General features: G+C 36.7%; 1 protein-coding gene across 1 annotated transcript in view; it reads left to right on the plus strand.

Moving 5' to 3' along the window:
* Positions 1-20,873, plus strand: part of HCN1 (hyperpolarization activated cyclic nucleotide gated potassium channel 1) — a 194,314-nt gene that overhangs the window by 150,418 nt on the left and 23,023 nt on the right. Inside the window, exon 5 of the mRNA XM_059873869.1 lies at positions 28-174. Within this exon, the coding sequence (XP_059729852.1) occupies positions 28-174 (147 nt within the window). The remainder of the gene's footprint in view (positions 1-27; positions 175-20,873) is intronic.

Genomic DNA, 20,873 nt, shown 5'->3' on the forward strand with positions numbered 1-20,873 from the left:
TTCTCCCTTCTTTTTTTATCCTGACAGTACAAACAAGTGGAACAGTACATGTCATTCCACAAGTTACCTGCTGAAATGCGCCAGAAGATCCATGATTACTATGAGCATCGCTACCAAGGCAAGATCTTTGATGAAGAAAATATTTTGAATGAGCTCAATGATCCTCTCAGGGAGGTAAGGTTAAAGTATTTGAATAGCTCTTAATGCTAGGAAAAAATTTCCTGTCTTTGCTGTTTCTGTGTTGAAATGCTTTTTACCTTCTATAGCAGTTCATTTTTTTTACCATAGTCAATGGATGACCATGATAATTAAATTTATCCTGGGTTGACACAAAATAATAAGAAGATCATAATCATGACCAGTTCCATCAATCACAGCCACACAAGAATGTCAAAGGATAAAATCCTGCCAAAGAGTAAAACCACACCCTTATTGTTGATTAAAATTCCTGGTTTTCTTCCACTTTTTGAAACAGAGATCAGCTGGACTAAAATGATCCGGAGTGAAATTCTTTTTCTAGTCTCTCTACTTGTTAGCCATACCTCTATAGAGATAAAACCACTGAAAGTCACCACAAAGGGAGGGTTGCTTTTTTTCATTTTCTAAAGCAGCACCATTGGTAAAGGTGGTCTTTACTTGAGATGAGGAAGTTGGAATATTATATATAAAAGCCATTTAAAAAATTTATTTTGTTGAAACTGTAGTATGTATTCCAGTTTTAGGGGTTATGCTTTGCTATGTTATGTGATGTGATGTGTGGAAGCAGTTGGAATTTTCATTGCTGGTGTGGGACCAGGTAACATCTTGTGGTAGTAGAAGTAGCTGCTTACTGGGAGTAGAAATCAGATGGTCTTTTGTTGTGTTGTGCTCATGCCTGACCTGCTCAGGGATGTTGGCTGATATCCTCTAATGAAAGAAGAGGAAAAACCCAGAGAAGAAGCAAGTTGAAAAACTCAGAGAGAAGAGAGCCTGAACAGGGAAAAGAGGAAAGAAAGAAGAAATTTAAGGGTGGAACAGTCTGGCATGTGTGTAATTTTCAGTGATGCCAAGTAATGCCTTCTAATATCCTCTGCTTTTGGAGGAGTGGTGCTGATTACATGCCCATATATGTGTATATATATGGCTGTGTGTAATGTATATACAACACCCAACAGAACACAGCATGATATCTGTACTTTTGGAAAGATAGATAGATGATAGATAGATAGATAGATAGATAGATAGATAGATAGATAGATAGATAGATAGATAGATAGATGGATGAAAGTTGGTGAGCGTTTTTTTCAAGTTTTGAGGGATAAAGAGAGAATAGAGGTGTATTTTCTATAGTACTGAATCCTGCACTTTGCTGGTAGGGGAAAACATGTCATACAATCCATTACCAAAATCAATCAGGTTCCATATTTAAAATAGTCATAAAGAAACAAAGCCTTGCCTAGTCACAGTTTATCCACATCTCTGTTGTGAAAGTCTCATAGTAGCATCCCTCCTACAAACTGCCAAGTGGTAATGGTGAGTGCTGCCCAAAATTATTGGTCTTTGCTAGATGCTTAAAGTCAAAATCAGGCCAAACCATGATTTCTCTAACAATTTAATAACCCATGACTAAGTTCCAGATCCTTGACCTACTTAATTCCCTCACATAGGTGTAGTCTGAGGCCTTCCTTTATATTTTGAGTTTGTGTTTTGGAATGCAGGTCGAGGGCCCTGGCTTCTGCATTGCCACTGTCTGTTTACACTGTGGCTCCCCTCAGTAGCTTTTGAAATGCCAAGAGGAGAATGTACTGCAAGACTATGCCTTGTGGGACAGGAAAAGTGTGGGAACCATCCCTAGACTACAGTGAGAGTAAAAACATGAATCTTGGCCAGTATGGAGCTTTTGCTTTGTTAAGAGAACAGAAGCATGTACAGACACTACAGCAGAAACAGTTTCATCTGTTTCTACTTCTAAGGAAAGCATTTCTCCAAAAGTAAAGCCTGATTCCCTTCCATTGCAAAATACAATTTTACTATCAGCAATTTGCAATTGTGGCACCCTAATTACTTGTGTTTTCAGCTTTTCCTGCCTCCTTTTTTGTTTCCCTCCTTCCGTTCCACCCTCCCTCACTTAGCCCTGTCCCCTTCCCCTCCTTTTTTTCTAACAGCCTAGAAGCAGAAAGGCAAATTTGGTCAACCATAGAAAACAAAAAGCACTTCTGGTGAGAGATCAAGCATGTAAAATTTCAAAAATTATTGAGCCCCTTAAAAACATGAAAGAATAAGAGAATTTCATGGAACGTGTGGCTTCTGATTTTGCTGTGGTTGTGCTGTACTTAGCAGGTCTTCTTTGTTCTCTCTATTATATAATAAAAAATTAGGTACAATCAGGTTGCACATTGCCCTGCTGACAACACAGCAGAGTTCCAGAGAAAGGTCAAAAAAGAAAGAGAAAAAATAATAACTGGCCACTGGCAGTGCCAGAACAGGTTTCTCAATGAATTTGTCCAAATTTTCATGGCAGCTTATCAACTGTGGCCTGAAAACATCACTTAGGTATTTTGCTTAGTTAATAGTTTCAAATTCTGTTTTTGCTACCACTTCAGTATGTTCAGCTTAGTAGTGCAGGTGGTGTCTTTTTGATGCAAATAATGGATAATAAATTGGAGGCTTTTAAAGGTGGAACACAGTTGTCCATATATTGGATGGGCTTTACCATGTTACATGCCATTAACTGCACAAGGCTATAATAGGTAACAGCACAAATACCCTGGCTGCATCATTGAAAACTAAATATTTAGTGCCTTTCTTAAGTTTTTTATTAATCCTACATTTGATTATACTTGGAATTCAGAGTAAATATGCAGAGTCTCCATAGGACATACTTAGCTTGATGAAAGTAGCTTCTGATGAAGATATTAATCTGAAACCATTATTTCCTCATTTGGAGTAAGCAGAACAAAAGAAACTATACTAACTGCTGAGTAAATATAGCATCGTGAAATGTTATGACAAAATTGCAGGGTTTTCACTACTTCTTGTTCTCAGCCATTCAAATTTACTGTATGGGCTGAAATTTTCCACAGCTATGCCTTCTTTTAGAATGATGACCTTCTTTCTGCTCCACGTTTTAAAATTTTGGAGTTTTTTTAAGCAAGAAAGTAATTATGCGTGATATAAATATGATCATTCAACCATTAAAAATAGCTAAAGTACATAGAATTAGCAGCAAAAATCTGGTGTAAAAATAATTTTTACATGATAAATGCTAGTAATAAAGCTGTATATGCTTATAGAATCATAGAATCATAGAATATGTTGAGTTGGAAGGGACGCATCAGGGTCATTGAGTCCAACTCCTGACCCCAGGAGTCACACCCTGTGCCTGAGAGTGGTGTCCAAACACTTCTTGAGCTCTCTCAGGCTGGTGCTGTGACCACTGCCCTGAGGAATCTGTTCCAGTGCCCAAATACCCTCTGGGTGAAAAATCTTTTCTACTAGCCAGCCTTTCTCTAACCCTCCACTAACTCAGCTTCAGGCCATTCCCTCGGGCCCTGCCACTGGGCACTCAGAGCAGAGATCAGTGCCTCTTCTCTTCCCCTCACAGGGAAGTTGTAACTGCAATGGGGTCTCCCACAGGCTGAACAGACCAGGTGACCTCAGCTGCTCCTATTTAGCTTCCCATCAAGGCCCTTCTCCATCATTGTTACCCTCCTCTAATAGTTCAATGTCATTTTACACTCTAGCACCCAAAACGGCACACAGGAGTCAAGGTGAGGTCACACCAGTGTAGAGCAGGACAATCATCTGCCTTGATAGCAGAGGATAAGACTTTCTTTGTGAAAGAGGATGGATGTTCATTTTAATGAGCTTCTGAACATTATGTATGGAACATTCATAGTAGATTGGATGATTAAAATAATGAAAATCTGAGAAAAGAGTTGATGCATGTGAGTGAGTGCCTAGCTTGGTTGGATAATAGAAATAGAGTCATGCTTATTGTGGAGAATTAACAAGGCTTCATAAAAAAAAAGGGGAAAAGGAATCCTGAAGCTTTTTAAACTGTAGAAGGCTCTGTATAAGTGCTTCAAAGCTGAGTAAAGCAACTGGTGGCTGACCTGCATCCTTCAAGGCTAATCTAGTATTAACAAAAAGATTGCATTTGATGACTGGGAATTAAGGGTACATTTATGAGACTGAAAAGCTCTATATTCTCCCCTGTTTAGTTAATTGCACAATTTGGGTGTATTAGTTCACTAGTAATGTAACTAATTGGATACTCTCAGCTCTACACACTCAAACTGAATTAACCATAAATTGCAATATGTTCTGTGCATACCTGCTTGTAAGTATACATGCTCTCTGACAAAAGTAAAGGATAAGGGTTTCTTTTCACTAAATTCAGAAATTTGACTTGAACTGAAAGCATATCCCCTTTTCCACAGGTAGACTTATCTGATAATGTGTCCAGTCTTCTCAAGAGCAGGAAGATCATGAGACTCCTGGCAGTTACAATTTTGCTAGAGATGAAAGATTTTAAATTACTTCTTAGATGCCATGAAGTGTTGGATTCATCCAGCCTATCTGTCGCTCCATACAAGTTCTGCAACAAGTCTGAGATAAATATCAGACTCTCTCTGCACACACCACCCACACACACGTGCTCTCACAGTAAAGAAAACATAGCTGACTAGCTTAGAAAAAAGATTGCATTTTCTAACAGCAGTTGACATGTGAAATAAATTCTTTCTTTAATAGCATTTGCAATTAACTGTCTCTCTCCCTTATTTCTTGAGGTAGTGATTAGAAACAAATAGCATGTTGTTCTTATATAAATATCATCTCTAGCTCTTCAGCAGGCTGAGCTATTAAATATCACATTTTTTAACTTGTAACTCTTACCATCTACAAGGCTTGAATATCCTTTGGCCTCAGGAGGCCTTAATCCCAAAAGTGGTCTTAGTAACTGTCGTGATATGAAATGCAGACTCTACAGATAAGAAGCTAAAAAAACCCAAATGCACCTAAGAGATATATATTCCAAAAGAACACCTGAGTTATAAAAGTTGAAATACATATACATTGCTAGTTCCGTCTTATAACTGAGTATAAGTCAAAGTGACTCAGCTCTGGCCTTTGTTTAAGCCATCAGTCTTGCCAGCAGTGGCTGTGGGTGCATGCCCATGAAAGAACAAGAACAGGGAAAGTATGGTGTGTCCCTTAATGACTTTCCTGACTCTCAGTATTTTCAGGTCCAGGGATACTCTGAGACTGATGTGATTTGAGTACTGGGTAATGCATATCTCTTCCAATTACTTATTTGCTTTCTTTATTCTAAGTACTCTCTGCAACTTCACCATCCTTTGTCAAAGAGCACAGACCTGACCCTTCCTGCATGAGAAACCACCACCTTCTTTTAGGATTGAAAACTGCCCCAAAAGTTTCTTGGTTTTGATGGCCATTAATTCTTGTAGCAAAAATTATATAGTACAATCAATTTTTGCTGACTCTGCATGCCAGTTACAATTTTATAGTTATAGGATAACATCCTTAAAGTGTATTTTTTTAATGTTAATTCTTTCTTGCATGAAAGCTAGATCATTCTTCTTGCCATTTTCATTTTTTCCCCGAGTCTACTGTAGCCTTTTAGAGCTGAAAGCACCAGGTCTGGAACAAGAATACTGATGCTATAATAATGCAAGTAATTCCTAATGTTGATTTGCTTTTTGATCACTGCCAAGCATTGAGTTTACTTTTTCTTTTAAATTGTAATGGTAAAAAGTAACTCTAAGTGGTAATGAATACATTATTTCATGCTTTTATTTAGGTGTATCATTTAATATTCCTCCCCACCAGTAACTTCCAACCAGACAATAAGAAGCTTCTTTTAGTTTCTTTTTAACAAGCTCCTCCACCTTTACATGGTGCTGTTTCTGGAACTGAACAGACCTTTGTGAAGTCCTTGACCTTTGTTGTTCCCATGGGGATAGTGAATGTAGGTAAATTGAGGTACCTATGACAGCCTAATGAGTCAGGTGTAAGGTTCCAAGAAGCCTCTTAGTGCTGCATTAGGAGTGGCATTTTGTGACAGTTCTTGTAAGATAAGTACTCTCACAATAAAGTGAAGGAAAGCTGCCATTACTGGATTTATAATTTATATTGTATCTGAGTGAAAATTGGACCCAAACCAGATGGTTTGGTACTTGTAAACAAATTAGGTATTTTTGTAGAGAAATATTTTGTGTGTTTAAAGTCAGTTTAAAAGTAGCAATTTGGTAACCTTGGTGTTCTTTCTTAATTGTTGACCTTCTCCTTTTCCAATTAAAATTTATCTCTTTTTCAATATCTTTATTTTTATTTAGTGATTATCTTTAGAAAACACTGAGCAATATATTCTTATTTAGACTACACTGTAGTCCTGTACACAAAAGATGAAGCATCTCCAGAGTACTAATATAAGGCCAAAATGGGGTGTGATTACATTACACCCAAAAGATTTGATCCTTTTTAATAGTGTAGTCATTATGATTATGGGCTATGGACTTTCAAATATTAAAATAATGGTAGATTTTTTTTTATTAAAACACAGAAAAGTATCATAGAAATGTTTGCATTTGGAGATTTTGATTCCATTGCAACTTATGCCCATAAATTTATCTCATAAAAGACAGGTAACCAGTTCACTACAATCCATTTTATTTTCCTGCATTTCAATATGCAGTGATCCTTAATATGAAGCTTAAAGACAGGAACTAAGAAAATGTATCCTTATTATAGAGGTAGTCACATTGGAAGTCACTTAAATATTTCCTTACCTTTAACTAGTGAAAAAAAAGAGGGTTTTTTATTTGTTTGTTTCTTTGTTTCTTTGTTTTTCTCAGAGGCACAGATAAAGTATAAGTGTAGTTCATATTCTGGAGTACAGAATCACGAGTGAATTATGCAGCATGTCAGTCTTGCAGAATAAATGCTGATATACCACAGCACGATTTATTTGGCTAATACCGAAAAAGAAAATTGGTGGCTTTCAAATATCTGTGTAAATTACGTCTAAATTGCAGTCCAAGTATACAAAAGAGAAGTTATTAGATGGAACTATAATGAAGCTTTTAAAATTGGAAATAGTAGCAAATGGCCATTTTAATGTGGAAATGGGCAGACAATCACCAGGTGATTGGATTATTGTGTTTTAAGATGATTTTTCTCTGCAGGTGTGACATGGTAACAAATGGTGTGCACACTCCAGGCTGTTTCCCAGGGACCTAAGACAATGGGGTTTGATTTGCTGAGTTCTGGGGAGTGGTTGCCCTTTGATGTATGCACATTCATGGTGTACATGCTGTGGCCAAATTGCGAGCCACTTCCTCTGCTGCTCCCCGTGTTCAGGAAACTTTGATCACAGTCCTCTCTGTGTTTGACATGCTTTATTAGCAAATCCATCCTGAGCTGAGACATGCTTTGACAAGTCCCAGATCTAACTGCTTCCGATAGCACAGATAATAATACACCAGTACTTCTCAGTAGTTATGATTTTGAATAGTCATGTTACTGCACCTACAAGACTCCTTTGTTGTAATTGTTTAATAAATATTTCAGACGTGACAGTTCTTTCATGGGCTCTGCAAATATACTAATCCAAATAATTGCCCAATTCTTAGTGCAGCAGTTGTCTTTCATATAAAGCAAGGCAAGCTGTTTGATAAAAGTTCCAGACTATTTAGATGCAAACTCGGTGCTGTGAGAGAGGTAAAATCGTGTTACAGAAAAGCAAATCCAGTCTGTGCGTGCTCATGTTGGAAGTGCTGTTGAGGCATCTGAAGAGCAGAATCAGAAAGGTTTTTGTGGGCACCAGGTCCAGCGCACTGAGAGAATGGCAGCTGTCCTGCAGAGACTAAATTCACCCATGGCCTTCTTCTGCCCAAGATCGTGCTTCCAAGTGTCTGTCATGTCTCAGCTTTTAACAGACCAAAGAATTGCTCAGCTGCTTGATAGCGAGGTGGCGCTTGGGGCAGTGGATGGAAAGAGTCAAGCACTTTTTTTTAATCTCCTTGTAGTTTCTGGTGAAAGCCAAGAGAGCTTGTATAAGTTGGTGCCTACCACAACATGTTCATTTCTATCAGATCTGAATATGCTACTGCAATTAGAGATAGCATTGCTGATTTTTAGGAGGTTCCAAAATAGTAATAGAAACATACTTCAGGTAACTCCTGAGTTAGGTCTTCCTATGTAAACACATTCTTTTAATACCAAGCTTGCTTTGGCTTGACAGGTGTCCTTTTTGGTACGATGCAGAAAATTTTGGTTTATTAGCTAAAACCAAATTATCTTTGTCACTAACCCCTGAATTATGACTACAAATTCATTACAGTAAAACAGCAGAATTTAAAATATGTTCCTCTGAACTCTTTAGAGAATAACTGAAGATAAATGAAAAATAAGTAAATTAAAATTCTTGATGCGGAGCTGGAAATTACATTGTTTCTCTTAAGTCAAGACTAGGATCTGACACCTTGGTACTCCAGGGTTCTCCATTTCTTCTTCATTGACTTCTGGAATAAAAAATCACAGCATTCCATAATGAAAGGATTGGAAGGGGAAGGGGCAAAGCAGAGAGCAGGATGCAGCTAGGACTCCAGTAGAAAACATATTTCAAACAAGACAGAGCTGCACAGTACAGACATGCCCACATCCATCCCTTTCCTGTAAATGTCATTAATGGAGGTGGGTGAAAGTGAACATCTTTTCCTTGAGTTTTCATTGTGGAACTTAAATTCAGAAAGCAGGCTAAAGGCTTTTTGAGCACATTTGTTTGGAGCCAGCAAAAATGCTGTGAGGGGCATTAAATACAAAAGGTTCTGTGTTGAGGGGGCACCTTTTAACATGCCACTGTCCATGAAAGTCACCACAAAGATTAGAGTTGTGACTCACCTCCAGCGAGAGGAAATAAATATGCCATGAACTGTTTGATGCAGAAGCAAATGCGTGTGCCTATTTTTATGCACTCAGTTGCACGTTATGGTAGTAACAGCATACAGAAGGGTACACAGCCCTTCCTATGCATAAATCTGTAGTTGCCTTTTAAATGCATGTGATCTCAAAGGCAAAGACAAGGAGAGCAAAAAACAACAGAGCATCAGATCTGTTCTGAAGGTACATTTATGAATTTAATTTTCTGTTGATGCAGCAATGATGTAGGAAGGTTAACCTAGTTAAAGCTGTGGGAGATAATCCAAGTTAAATTTTGCACCTCAAGGCAATGCTAAATCATTGTTTTACTTCCATCCTAGTGCTACTTGAGCAAAAAAAGTTGTACATTACTTTGAAACCTGCACAAAACTCTGCCTAATCTGTACTTTTGTAACTTATCTAGAAGATGCAATAAGCAAATGCTTAAAATTTTTTCTGCAGAAATTTTACTGCAGACAAGTCAAATTTGAAATACTGAATTTATATTGAAACATCAGTGGAAAATCTGGAGTCTCCATCACAGCTCCAAAATAATATTTTGAAAATCTGTTATATTTTGATGAATAATTTTTATGTAAGTGATTAAATGGAAATGGATATTGAATTAAAAATTTTGGAATTATTATAAATAGAAAGATAATGAAATATAGCATAGATATGGATGCGCAAGGTGTTGAATTACACCTTTTCTTTAAAGATAACTGTCTAACACTGAAAGAACTTAATACATGATACTTCTAGTGATTAATGAGATTCTCAGAGATGAGTGAAATTAAAAGCTGGAGCAAAATGTGGTGTCTGACACTGTGAGTACAGGTACAGACTTCCTGGTAGCTCCTGGACTGAGTTCAAGGCAATATTTTTATCTGTCCCCACCGCCTCTTTCACAATACCTTTTCACAGTGCTGGCTCAGTAGTAGCACTGGATGCTAAGCCAGCCTTGGTTGTAGTAGAGCACTGACAGGCAAGGAATTCCCTGAAAAGGATTTTCATCTCCTAGCTTGTTCTGTGGAGTCTATGTTAATTTTCTTCTCAATAAATCCATTTTTCTTTTCCCTCACTTGTGAAAAGCAAAACAAGTCCATGCTTGGTTGAAAGGACAGAAATAAGGAACCCTAAAACATGAAGAGCTGCAAGTTTATGAACTGATAATTGCATGTTTGTGCACTTACTGAAGCAATGGGAGGATTGCTACACATCTAAAATATTCTGTAGATAAAATAAACACCTGTGTGGTAAACATATAAATTTATAGAAATGCCACATTCTTTGTAATTAGCAGTTTTCGCTTTAGCCTTTATGGCTGTCATTATATCACTGTGCAACTGAAAACTATTATTTTTGTGGTTTCATTAATATCCCTACATGTATCAAAAAATAAGTTTATTTCCTAGTGAGAATTTCTTATTTTACTAAGTTGAAAATCAGGAAGCAACAATGTATCTGTATCTATTAAAAAAGTAAGAAAAGAGCAGAACTATTGAGAAATATTTGAAAAATTTGCATTATGCTATGGGAGTTGCAAGAGATTATTTGGGAAATGCAGGTTATACAGATATCCACAGTCCCCAAAACAAAAATCCAGAAATTCGATGTACCAACCATTGCCACACATTAAACAAGACTTGTGTATTTATGAAAATACAAGTTTTCAGCAAGAGTAGAAAGTGTCCCACCCTGCAGGGTTGGAAATGAAATAGTTCATGCTTTTTAATGCCTGGAAGAAAACAGATTCACTACTACTGCACAGGAAGAGCAATGCTGTCCATATAGTGTGTGTACAGCTTAATTTATATAACAGACCTTGAAGGGAATTAAGAGGCAAAGACATCTGTAGGGGAGCAGAAATGGAGTGTATGTAGCTTGCTTTGTCATTCTCTAACACCAGATACCTTCTTCATAATATTGATACTTAGAGCAATGGGACAAACTTAGAATGTGAGAAAGAGGTTAATACCCTTCCTGAGCCATTATTTAAAGTTCATGGCTGGCCTATTTTTAGGCCGCCATGTGAGAAGATGTTCGCTGAAAATAGATACAGATCATGTGTCCTTGCAGAATATAGAACATCAGGACATTTCATTTCCAAAGAACATAATTGGGATTTGGAGCAGAATCTTCTTTCCTCTCACCTCTTTGCTTGGAGATTATAACTTGGGTTATACAAGCACAGACTCTTACGCGAGTTGTATCAACCTCTAAATAAGATAACTAAATCTAATTTGAAATATAGTTTCTAATAGGACACATTAATTAGTTAATTTTTTTTTTTTTCATTTAATGTACAAGACATAGAGGTATGTCCAGTACACATACAAATACATATATGGGAGAGCATCTATATGCATATGTGTATGTATGTATATACGTGTCTATGTATATATACACATATATACATACATATACATACACACCTATATACATATATTCTGACACACACATGCAAACACATGTCTGGGATGTCTGTGTGAGAAGAATGCTGTGTAAAACTGTTGATATCTTTGCAAAGTACTAAGTGCATATACTGCACTAGGTACTCTGATATGGTCTCTCCTCTTCTGCGGTTGCCAAAAATCTCAGCACTTATTTCCTATGCCACCAGACTATATTTATAATATATTACCTTAAAATGAATTGTAGTCACTGTGGGTTTAGGGGTCCTTCTATGATATAAAATCAATATAGATAAATTTATTCATCAAAGTAGAGATTAAAATATAGTCTAAAAATAATTTGAAGAACTTTCTGAGTAAATTATGGGAATATATTTCTTATGGAAATAAACTAAGCCTATGTTTAATTCACTAAGTGAGCAATTAAATTACATATATAATTTAATTAAATGCTACTAATAGTTAAATAAATTTTAAACTTTGAGCAAGCAGATGAACTGAAATTGTTTTGAAAAAGAATATTAAAATTACATAAAGAACTGCATCCCATGGCTGCCTGGGCTCATGCAGAGATGCTAATGGCAGATCCTGAGTGCCCTGCTGTCATCTGACCCCTTTGCTTTTAGTGTATGTCCAGTCCTGTAGTGGAAGCACAAGCACAAGTATTTAAGGCCTCAGTGATGGCATTCAGAGAGCAAAACAGAGTAACAGACGTAAATGTAGACAGCAGAAGGCTGTAGGTATCTCCCCTAGTTTCTTGTTTATTATTTACATCACTGCTTCTTCTCCATGTTCTATAGAATATGAGTTTTCAGAATTTAAAAATGCTGAGGATGTCCTGGTGCCTCCTTGATATGTCAAGTCTTGACTGTGATTTGGCTCCTAGTTGTAAAGTGACTCTGTTATTCTGATGCCATGCCATTATTTAATGTGTCTGCCTACACACAAGACACTGAATGTTTGAAGTCTGATGCATTACTTTTACTCTAGCTGTATTACTAATACACATTGACTTGTCTACTCCTGCCAGATTGCCTTCTCTTTGCTCCACATGATCTGCTATTGAGGCTGTTTCTGCTGTCACCATTTGCCCTCCTCAAATTTTTTCCACTCTTTACAACTCCCTTGCAATTTATTCATCTCTTTTCCCTGCAGCTACCAATATTAGCCAAAGTGGTACTCTCAAGCAAATTCTGTCTTGAGGGCTGTCTGGATGACACTATACTAAATTATTCCCAGAAAATTCATCTCCATTTTTATGACCTGCTGATAACTTTTCTGGAGCCAGCTCTCTATGTCTCACCCGTACAAATGAGCATCATCCTCATGTTTCACTGTGAGCCAGGGCTCTAAAATCAGCACTTTCAGTATTTTTCTACTTCTGCATGCTTGAGCTCTGGTGCAGTGGCCTGAATGTGGGTCATGTGCTTCTTACACCTGTATTGCAAGTTGCTACTCACAACATAAGATCACTGAGCCTTTGCACCTGATACCACTCCAGCATCCTTGCCAGTAGTTTCCTTTAGAAGTCAAATTCAAATGGTATTACAATTAGCTTGCCCCAGTTCACATTGCAAAGCAGTGATGAAGGCCGAGTTCAGAATTAGAAAGGGATTGTGCATCCTCTTTATCTTTCTTTTTATATCTTTCTGTTATATATAGATGTGTACCTCTATAGCTGGCATTGTAAATATTCTAGTACATACAGGCATTCAGGGTCCTGTCATACTTTTACCTAAGAAATCTAAATAATTCTCATTCATTATAAAATATTTTTTTCCCACTTTAAAATGTGGAATATACATGGTCTAACAATGTCTAAATTTTGTGTGTTAGGTAGAGTTAAGAGTTTGATATTTCTTGTGCATAATATAAAGTAGGCCTTTATTGAGTAGTTACAAATCAAATTAGATGCAAACCGAAATGTACTTAAAAACACTAAACATAATTTCAGTGTAGATATTTCAAGTTCAGCTAACTGGGATTTATCCAGTATAATCAGTAAGATTTAATTTAAGACACTTAATACATTTATAGAGAGAGCCTTTGAACCAATGGGCTTTTAATTCATTATAAGAAGAGTAAGTATTAACCTAGCAATTAACAAGATAACAGTATTTCTCATCCAGAGCTGCTCAAGAGCTGTAAAATAACTCAGTGAACAAATCAACGCTGATTTTTAAATAACTATTTTCCTGGTTGTTGTTGCTACTGTGTCAACTAAACCATACAGACAGGGTGTAGATAAAAAACATTCTCTTGGGAGCTGTGTTCTTGTTCAGTTTTGGCCATTTGTGTTGCAATACATGAGGACCAGGAGAAGGGAGGAGAGGACAAATGGAGAGTTGGGATGGCAGAAGGAATTTCTTGCCTGTTTCAGAACACACAATAAACTTTCCATGGATGCATTCACAACTTCGTTTCTGATCTTGATCAAACAAGACCAAATCAGAAATAACACAAAAAATTTGTATCCAAACCATAGCTTTCCATTTCTTCTAAGGCATGTTTATGTTTTCCCACCACCTAGTTCTTTGCTTCAAACTTTGTTTTAGCCCCCAGTTACCTCTGATAGCTTCAAACACAGGTTTCTTCCTCCCTGCTTTCATCCACAAGTTATTCCATGCACACCATTCCTTTTCTCAAGTGAGAGAAACTCTTCATGCTGTCCTGCATTCTAACTGTAAGTTTTAAACAATAAAGCACCCCAATCAATATATTTTACCTAATAATTCACACAAATGTAACTCAGGCTACCTTTGTGAAACTCCACTGTGTCCTCTTTTTCTTTCTCTCAAGCACAATTACTCTGCCTTGCTATCAGGTGAACCAAGCACTGTCCTGAAAACTGCAGCACTCTTTCCAGCACTATTCTAAAACAAATCCCTTTTTCTTGTGGTGATCAGGTGAAATCTTACTGACTTTGGTGGATACTAGAGGTAGTCTTCACTGAGCAAAGCTGTAAGTAGCAACTGAACTAGGTTTTTTTGGAGCATATAGTATTAAAAAGTAGTAGCTGCCAAACAGATGACATAGATGTAAACCATTTATTGATTGGTGATGGCAAGTGGAGTTTCAGTACAAAGGCATAGTAGTGGAAATGCTTTCCAGAAGCATTAAACCAGATCACCATCTGGAGGAGGTGGCTGGAGGCTCCAAAGACATGGAGAAGCAGTGCTGCAGTAGAGACTTGTGAGCAAGCAAACTGGACAGAGTTTTGTGATTCTTAGCAAAACTTTCTCCTCTTTCTTAATTGCTGAAAGGGATTAATGTTTAGAAAAACATGAAAATTGCTTCATTCATTGTGAAGGAAACATGAAGTCTAACTTGTGCCACTTTTCCATGCACTAGCACAAAATAAGGATAATCATATAGATACCAACAGGATATTGATGCTGATAGGATTTTTTCAACTTCATATCCCTTAGTATTCATTTTATGCTATACTGTTAAAGCACTTGTGTTTAAATCTGTATTCTCATTGGCATAATGGGAAACTTCAATATTTAAAATTCCTGCTAAACAAAGATTTCAGCCTTAATTAGCCCCCCCCCAAGATATTATTTTTTAAATACTGTATAGGATTAACAAGTACAATATTCCAGTGTACCCACATACAAATGGGAATGAAGACATTTAGTTACTCAGGGACAGAAAACTGAAACAGTGATTGTTAAATACTTTTGCAAATTGCAGTTTATTTATTCAGTTAATAAGACAGAACAGTCTCTACCGCAACTGCTGTTATGGTACAGCACTAATTCCACACTACCTTCTGTAATAAACTGTGGATGTTTTTTCCAAAAAGCATACACAGAGAAAATTTGTTCAGCAAAATAGTTCAAAGGGTAAAACCTTCAAGAAGTAGAGACTGGTCAGAGAGACCAAACTTTAAGTAGTTATCTCAATTATCAGGACTTCTCAGGCTTTTGAAATTAGACTGGTTATCTCTCTTAAACAGACTGCCTTAAAACATTGGCTGTATTGCTGCTCCCATTTTAAAGCCTCTCATCCTTTTTCCAGATGGAAAACAAACTTAAGCAGCATTTAACATATCAGAACATTGAAGATGAAAGCTAAATTCCTTTTAAAAATAGTTAGAAAATGGATAAGCAGGTGGATGAATGAAAGAGTGGAATAAATAGTGTCTTTTTTCTTTCTTTTTCTCTTTTCTAATCTTCTAAATATAATGGACAATCCAAAGATGAGCTTGAGATGCACAGGACTGCTTTTTCTTAAGCTCCATTAAATCAATTAACAAGCTGGGAAAAAGATGGATATCTTTCATCAGAGTGCCTTTATTGGAGGTTTGGTTGAACCATATTGCCTCAAAAGGATTATTCTCTCTGCATTTGAATTTAATGCAATAATAATACTGAAGCATAAAAAATGCATATAAAGAGTTGAATAGAGAATTCTAATCAAGAAGGGAATGACAGAAAAGTATGCAGAAGGCCAACATTTAATCAACTAAGCCAAGAAAATATAATTGGTCAAATCTTTATCCCTCCTGATTGCAAACGCATAAAAAAGATTGCTTTCTGTGAAAAGACAGCAATACCAGCTACCATATGCTCTGTTTAGGGTTGACTTGTCTTAATCTGAGTTGAAAAGAGCTAGACAGAGAAAAAACCCCTGCTTTAACTCAGTCCTGTCAGTCCTGGCAGAATCTGAATTTCATTCATTGTTTTGCTGCAAAATCTGTGTATTCCTTCCTTATGCCTAAGTTTATCTCACAGGTGGATGGCAAATTTTCTGCATTTGGATATGCTTTATCCAGGTATATAATGGGAGTCTTGGGAACTGGAGGGCTTTGAAAATGAAATAGACAGGCTGGTCATTGGTTTTCAAGGCAATTGAGATCCCATGGACTCTCTTTGGCTTAGAGATCAGAGGGCTTTTTTCAGGTTTTGTACTTTGTCTTTCAGTCAGATAAGTTGGCTGCCTCAGACCAGAACATTCTTGGGCTTTAAAATATATAACCAAAGGGGCTACACAGGCTTCTAAAACAGACACAAGGAACATCCAGGTATATTTAAAAGATGATAAAATACCAAGTCCTGAGGGAAAAAGAATAGTGTTTCTTGACGCAATTCTAGACATACTGGGGAAGAGCTACCATTTTTTAAGTAAAATTTAAGCAGAGTCTCTATGTTGAAACTTTTCAATGTAATGGAAAAATGGAAAGTTGAGGCAATCCCATTCAAAGAGAAAAAAATTTACATAGCTGTTTTTACTTACATGAAAGACCTCTGAGCAAAATTTATTTTTAAGTCTTACCCTCTGTTGAGATGATAAAACAGAATGTGTCAAAGCAATTTGAACAACTTCAGGTGCACCAGAAATGAAGAATATTGCATCCTATTGCCACATGTAGATTTTCTGGCATTTAACAAGTTGTTAGATAATGATGTAGTCATTCCCTCAGTGGGGTACTAATCCTAGTCCTCCTGACTGCCTGCTGTCATAAAACCTGTGAGAACTTAGTATCAGTGAGATGCCTCCTTTCTGCCAAACTCAACTATAATTGACCAATGGGTTAAAAAATTACAGGAAATCATGAACACACACAGAATACAGCTCCTTAGAACTGGGCTTAAATATATTTAACCTGTTCAAACTAACTAAAAAGTCTAAATATAATACCTTTTCCTATGGTTCTCTCTTAATGATGGGTCAGTAATTTTTCATTTGCAAGTTATTTCTAACGGAAAAAATCGTTTTCTCAGTCAAATGATTTCTCCTTTTCAATAATCAGGAAATTTAGACTGATTTAGTTTCACATCCTTTTAAAGCAAAATGTAAAGGAACACTTGGGAAAAAAAAAGGTGTGCTGTTACACACTAGATTTTTGCAATAGTATGTAGAAGTCTTCTAATAAATCTAAGCTAAGCCATTTTTCCAAATGTCGTACACATAGGAAGAACATAGTTTGCTGATGGAAGTAGTGCCTTTTATTAGCTCAACTGGATTACTGAGAAAAAGTAAAGAACTTTTCAGGCAAACAGATCTTTCAAGAATTTTCCTTTTTTATGGCGACAGGATTTTCCAGTCAGTCTAAATAAAAGTACTACAATCTATCCAAAAGTCTTCTGGAAAAGAGGTCCTAAAAACTTTTAGAGACGCCATCAGAGAACTGCAGTCACAGCAGGGAAAGCCTTGTGACTGCTTCTGTAACGTCTTGAGATGCTTCAGAGAAACCATCAAGAAATATCGAACGCACACAAAATGATAATATCTGATGCTTTTACAGCAGTTTGAAAAAAAAATCCAGAAAGGTCAAGATGAGTAATAAATCCAATATATTACAAAGGATCAGAAGCCAGTGTAATTACTTAACCAATCTCTTATATAAAGCAGACCATTGCATGTCTTAATTATTGTGTAAGAGACCAGCAATTAGAATAGATCAACACTTGCTCCATCTAGGTCTGATTCACTCTTGCTCTTTAACCATTTCAGCTATATAATGCATTCCTAATCCCTTCTTCAAGCTTCATTTGGTATTGTCTTCCCTGATCCTTTCCTCAGGCTTTTTTTGGTATTTTCTTCAAGTAGAGGTGAGACAAAATGTAATTTAATGAAGATATAATATTGGGCTCCATAGTCTGGTTCCATTCTAGCTCCAAAGAATTAAAAGAAAAAAAAGAGTGAAAGATTTTTCTCTATACAAAATGTCAACTCCTAATTTGTCAGTTTGTTCTTTTGTTACCTCTCTTTTAAAACACAGAACTTTTTCTCCTAGTACTTTCTGAGTTACATAAAACACTTTCATAATCTTTACTGTTTCTTTCTCCCCAGGATGATATTTAAAGTAATACACAAGAACCTGAAATTGCAGAACTGCCTGTGATTAAGATTCAGGGAAATGTATTTTACTTGCTCTGAATGATCTCATATTTAAATAAAAGAACACTTTAAAGAAAAACAAAGCACTTAAAAATGACACATTTCTTTCTCCCTCAGTAATTTTCCACCTTCTAACATCTTAAATAAGGGAAGTTTGTACTTTAGCACAAACTTTCCCAGAAAACTAATCAACAAAATGAATGCATTACTAGGAATAACAGCTGAAATTACCTCAGCAGGGTGGTTTTGTAGCTATGTTGGTACCTTCATTAAGCAACTCAGGCTGAGCAGGATAATGTGTGTGCATACATGGGTATATCCAGATACAGGTTACATAATGTGAGAGAAAAGTGGGCAGAAGATTGAGCCGTAAGAGGACATGAGATTCCATGGGTGAAAATCCTCTTTCAAAGATATGTTTTGTTGGGATTGCTAAGATGTGATAACTGGGTCTGCACAAAGGAGTCATCCGGGTCTGAATTCTCCCCTCTCTATACTGATAAAGATATGTTAGAGATAACTTCTTTTTTTTTCCAATTTCCCTTTTGTTTCCTTCATCTGCCCTACTTTTCAGCTTTCACTCTAGACACCTATTCTCCAGGTTTTGTGTTCCTGTGTTCTCACTTTCCAGCAATTTCCATTTCTCAGCCTGTTTTTAAAGTCAAGATTCCTGCCTTCTTTTTTTTTTTTCTCTGTTTATTTTTTTCTAGGTCTTAGTGTTCCTTCTTTGTGTTTCCTCCTATTTTCTCTTTCGTAGTAGTACTCCACCTAAGTCAATTTTACTCTTTCTTCCTAGTCTTGACTGGAGCTGAACTTTCTACTCTCACAGCCTTTTCAGTGCTTCCCCACCAGCTTCTATATAATTTCCAGTCAATTTTTGCTTTCTTTAGTAATTTCCTTTCTCTGCCTCTTGGGCATGCAAGACAAGCTATTCACTTTCAGAAGCAGAAAACAAGCAGCAAGCCTACTGAAAAGTCCCTGAGCAAGACAAGACAAGTAATAGCTGTTGCCAGCATCAGTGGAGATGGCAGCAAGGCAGTCTCACGGGGAGCAGAGGATGTAGTCTGGGGCTCTCATGGGATGCCACCACACTGCTGGCAGTCAGAGAAGCAAATAACTTTCCTTTGGGAGGGAGGTGACAGCTGGAGCATTACTAATAAACGTAGAGTTTAAACAAGAAGGAAAACAAGCTTGTCCTCATGCTTTAGAAAGACACTTGGAATCTCATTATGATACTTACTGCCTCATAAAAAATATACTTGGAGGGTATCTTGGCATTAGCTCTCTTGATCTACTGACTCAGCAGTATTCAGAGATTTGAATATTATCTATATGGCAGTTCATATATGTTGTTACTTGAGATAATTTTTGTATTCAGGCAAACAGAAGATATCCTGCATCAAATTTACCTTTTTTTTTTTTTTTAACATGGAAAACTAGTTTGTAGGGTGCCTAGTGAGACATTTTGTTCAAATTTACTTTTCTAAGTCACACTACACTTATTGCTCAGAGAAAGGTGGTTGTTTCTTCACTCTTCTCACTCTTAATGCACTTGCCTGTTAGTTGCTTCAGTAACAAATGTCTTCCCTTCAGAGGGGAATTCCCACATCTTTCCCAGATGCAAGGGAACTTTGAAGAACCTACTATGGTTTTGTTGCTTATGGTGTGAAATTACTTGAACTTCCCCAACATGTCTACAAGCAGGATATTACATTGTGGGACAGGGAGAGAAAAAGAATTTGTGTGACCTCTGGATAATTCTATCTGAGCTTCATGCTCAGGGTTGTCTGTGTGGCACATATGAGATATATGAGACAGCAGATGCATGGGAAGTTGAAAGAGCCACTTTCGGCAGGAATGAAGTCATGGGAGTGAGAGCGCTGGTAGGTGGAATGTCTCCTTCACATCACTCTTGAAGTATTAGTTTAAGAAATGCTAGGGGTTACTCCACAGACAATAAAGGCGTATTTAGTTTTGCAAAGCAGTTAAATGACTGCTGGCTGTATTTTTCTTTTATTTGCTCTGTCTGCATTTATATACAGATGATTATATTTGCTCTTCCTGTCATGTCGGGTTTGCTACCTCAGTAGATGTTGCCTGCCTGAGCCACTCTCCATGTGCAATACTGATTAGTCTCAGTTTTTCAATACAATGTTAAATCTGTAATGGCAACTGACCATGTTAATTTCCCAAGACAACATAAGGTCTGCAAGCATGAGCTTGAAAATATTTCATAAATTGTTCATAGGATTTGTTTTTATTTATTTAAAGCAAGTACAACATTTACAACTTTTTTTAGTACTATTCTTTTCACGCAGATGAGCTCATAGTGTGTGTGCTCTGTAAATATAAATGCTGTTTCTCCTTGCTAGGAGAAATCCTTAAGGCCCTAGGAAAATAGTAGTGCTTTCTGCATATAGGGGCCTACTTTATACAAATCTCTTTAAACGGCAGAAATGTATGTGTCTGTGTTTATAAAATTAATTCAAAACTGTGCAGGAAATTTTCCTGTTGATTTTAACTATAGAACTGTAATATATATTTATATTACCACTAGATATGTTCAAAACAGAAAGATGGTGTAACATTTGGAAACACAGGGCTTGCATAATTTCATCACTTAATATAGTTATTGCAACAGCCAATCTGGTTGTCAAGCAGTGTAATTCCTATTTAATTTTTACCTTT

The sequence above is a fragment of the Haemorhous mexicanus genome, chromosome Z, assembly GCF_027477595.1.
Source record: "Haemorhous mexicanus isolate bHaeMex1 chromosome Z, bHaeMex1.pri, whole genome shotgun sequence".
In the NCBI taxonomy this organism is placed as follows: domain Eukaryota; kingdom Metazoa; phylum Chordata; class Aves; order Passeriformes; family Fringillidae; genus Haemorhous; species Haemorhous mexicanus.